This window comes from Chiloscyllium punctatum, chromosome 36, assembly GCF_047496795.1.
Source record: "Chiloscyllium punctatum isolate Juve2018m chromosome 36, sChiPun1.3, whole genome shotgun sequence".
NCBI classification, from domain to species: Eukaryota; Metazoa; Chordata; class Chondrichthyes; order Orectolobiformes; family Hemiscylliidae; genus Chiloscyllium; species Chiloscyllium punctatum.
The window spans coordinates 8,450,421-8,453,649 of NC_092774.1; the positions used below are offsets into that span (position 1 = coordinate 8,450,421).

The following is a 3,229-nucleotide window of genomic DNA, read 5'->3' on the forward strand; positions in this document are numbered from 1 at the left end:
AAATCTCCAGTTTAAACACACCCGGAAGTCTTACAGCAGCTTTAACAAGCAAAATTAATATGGAACGACATAAAGAGATAATTGCCCAAACTTTGATTGAAGATTTAGACAATAAGGAATGCCCTAAAATAGGAGGGATGGATTCAGCACCACTGAAGGAGAGAATTGCAGTTGTGAAGCTGAAGCCGAAACCGCTACTGAAGGAGGCAATACGATCTGGGTTAACTGAAGGAGGCATACGATCTGATTTGCCATCTTGTTACTTCCATAAATAATGCACTAAGTTAGAGATACCCAGATAAATCGGTAGCTGCAGTTTGAGCCCGACATACTAACTTTTTATCACAGTTTTTTTGTCGTTGACAGCAAACATGGTGTCGATAATAATCCTATCAAGAGGACGATGTGGACTGTCTCGGTGCATCACCTACTACCTGCTTGCAACAGCGATGACTGACTTCGTAGTGATAATTTTTGCAGTTATTATCAACAGAATCAGCGGCATTTACTTTCGGTACAGTTCCCTTTCCACGACGCCCGCCTGCAGGTTGATTATCACGATCATCTTTGCTGTTCGAGATGCGTCTGTTTGGTTGACAGTTGCCTTCACCATCGACCGTTCCATGGCAATCTGTTGCCAGAGCCTGAAGATCAGCTACTGCACGGAGAAGACTGCATTGCTGGTCATAGGAATTGTCTGTGCCCTGTGCAGTCTCAAGAATATCCCTTTTTATTTTTACTCCCAACCCCTGTACGTCCTGGACGGGGTCTCCTGGTTCTGTGACATAAAGTCCAGCTATTATACCGCGCCACTCTGGCAAGTCTATGACATGTTAGAACAGATCTTAACCCCCTTTCTCCCGTTCTTCCTTATTCTGCTGCTCAACGCCATTACCATACGACACATCTTAGCTTCTAGCAGAGCCCGCAAGAGGCTCCGCGGTGCTGACACTCAGGGAGATCAGGAGATGACCAACCGCAGGAGGTCCATATTCCTGCTTTTCGCCATTTCTCTTAGTTTCCTACTTCTGTGGGCTACCTACGTCGGACGTTTCCTTTATGTGCGTGTTTCAGGTGCAGGTTATTTCTCGGGCCTGAATTTCAGTGACCCACAGTACATTCTTCAAGAGATGGCCATTATGCTTACGTTATTCAGTTCCTGCAATAACGTCTTCATTTATGCACTATCCCAGACCACATTCCGAGAAGAGATCAAAAAGATTTTAATGTGCCCCTTCGCTTCAATCATCGGTCACTTTAAATGTTGAAACAAAATCTGCACATGCTATTTCTCTTTTCACAGACTATTTTGTGTGTCTCCCTCATACTTGAAGTAGGGAGTTTTATATCCATCCCTTGAGAAGAAAAATACTTTTTCCAGCTCTGATTGTTTCCTAATTTCATTCAGAAGGAATGCCAAATCAGCAGAAGCGCTATTGTTTCCTTTTTTAATCAGATGCAAAATAATTTGGTTCGTGGCCTAATGTCACAATTGTAACATTGCAGCGTTCCGAGTCAACATCTAAATATTCATTACATCCTACCCGCTTCCCTCTCTCTCACCATTCTTACCAACCTTCGTTTTAATTACATAGTTCCTTTCCTATCTGTCAGAAGTAAACGGATCAGAGGGACCTTGGTGTCGATGTCTATATATCATTGAAGGATGCAGCACAGATCGGGGAAGATGACCAAAAAGGCTTTCGGAGTAGTTGAATTTATTAGCCAAGGCACTTAAGACAAAGAAAGGGTTTATGATAGTACTGCTCACGATGTCAGTTATTTAGGTGGTGTAATGTCTGCAATTCTGATTTCAAGTAGGATTGAATTACACTTGAGAGGGTGCAAAGGTAGTTAGTAGAACCTTGGCTGAATTGGAGTGTTTCTCTTCTGAAGAGACACGAGACAGAATTGGGTTCTATTACTTGTAGCAGAGAAGGCCAAGGTGGGTCCAGGTTGACGTGTGCAAAGTTTTGAGGGAAATGCATAGGCAGGTAGATGACGAAGAGTTCCACTTTAAGAGAGAGGACAATATCCATTGGTCATGCTTTAAAATACGGAGTCTTACGTTCAGAGGTGACTTAATTATTTTACTTTTCCCTGGACTTGTGGTTAACTAAATTCATGAACTAAACTTTGCTCGAAGTGGACCACAATCTCCTTTCCCTCTTCTCTCAAGCATTGACGAGCAATTTAGATGGACAATCAAAATATAATAGCATACAAGACCACGGATCTCGTGCTGAAAGATTGAATGTGAATACATGGAATTTTGATGAATGAAGCAGGCAAAACTGACACGAAGGGCAAGATAACATTTCCTTTCATTGCCCGTTTCATCAGCATGCAAAATATCTGAACCTACAAAATCTAATATACTCCAACTTGCAGTACGATGCCACAAATGCAGTGAAATGTACAAAATTACAAATAATTTGAGCATGATTTTGTGTGTCTGGTTGCGTGTGGATTCCTAGACTTGAAGAATATTTGTACATCTCGTAGTAACCACAAATAACCACTCTCACAAGTCTATGCTGAAATCATTTGTAATTTAGTACGTTTTGCTGCATTAGTGTAATCGTAAGGCATATTGAGTGCATCAGATTTTGTAGACTCAGAAGTTTTGCATCCTGGTGCAACGGGCAGTGAAAGGAAATGTTACCTTGTCCTTCGCGTTTGTTTTGCCTGCTTCATGCAATTTTTCGGCACGAGGTCCGTAGTCTTGTATACTATTGTATTTAGATTGCCTATGTAAATGGTTCGTCATTGCTTGAGAGAAGTGGGGAAGTAGATTGTGGTGCACTTCGAGCACCCTTTAGTTAATGGATTCTAGTTATCCACAAGCACAGATACACAGAGAGAACGAGGCATACACAAACGTTTGTGGGTTGAAGTTGTAACTGTGTAATAATATTTGATCTTGCTCAAAAACTAAACTTTTTTTAGCAATCAAATCAGTCTGAACATTGGGACACAGACACCCTCACACAGCGCACCTCACACCTTCGATGCATTGTCTGTGATTAAATGTTTCCTATTGTTAAAGTTTTTTTGAGAATGTCACTTCAAAACAATGTTCTGGGATTTACATATGGAAGAACTGAAAATAATTTGGTTATTCTAAAACATCAGTGAGTTAAGAAACAATCGTGTTATGATTCGTTTGCTCAATATGGGAGTTCAGGGACACAGCTGATGTCTCTGACTCCTTCACACGCAAGAGGTG

The 3,229-nt window shown here is 41.3% G+C and overlaps 1 protein-coding gene across 1 annotated transcript; it reads left to right on the top strand.

The window, feature by feature from the left end:
• The first annotated feature begins 371 nt into the window (after positions 1–371).
• Positions 372–1,268, top strand: LOC140459965 (probable G-protein coupled receptor 139). The gene has a single exon (XM_072554389.1). It carries the CDS (start codon positions 372–374, stop codon positions 1,266–1,268), a length of 897 nt encoding a protein of 298 aa, XP_072410490.1.
• Positions 1,269–3,229: the final 1,961 nt, after the last annotated feature.

Excerpts from the sequence above, each read along its gene's own strand:
- LOC140459965 (XM_072554389.1), top strand. The coding sequence starts at position 372 with ATGGTGTCGATAATAATCCTATCAAGAGGACGATGTGGACTGTCTCGG.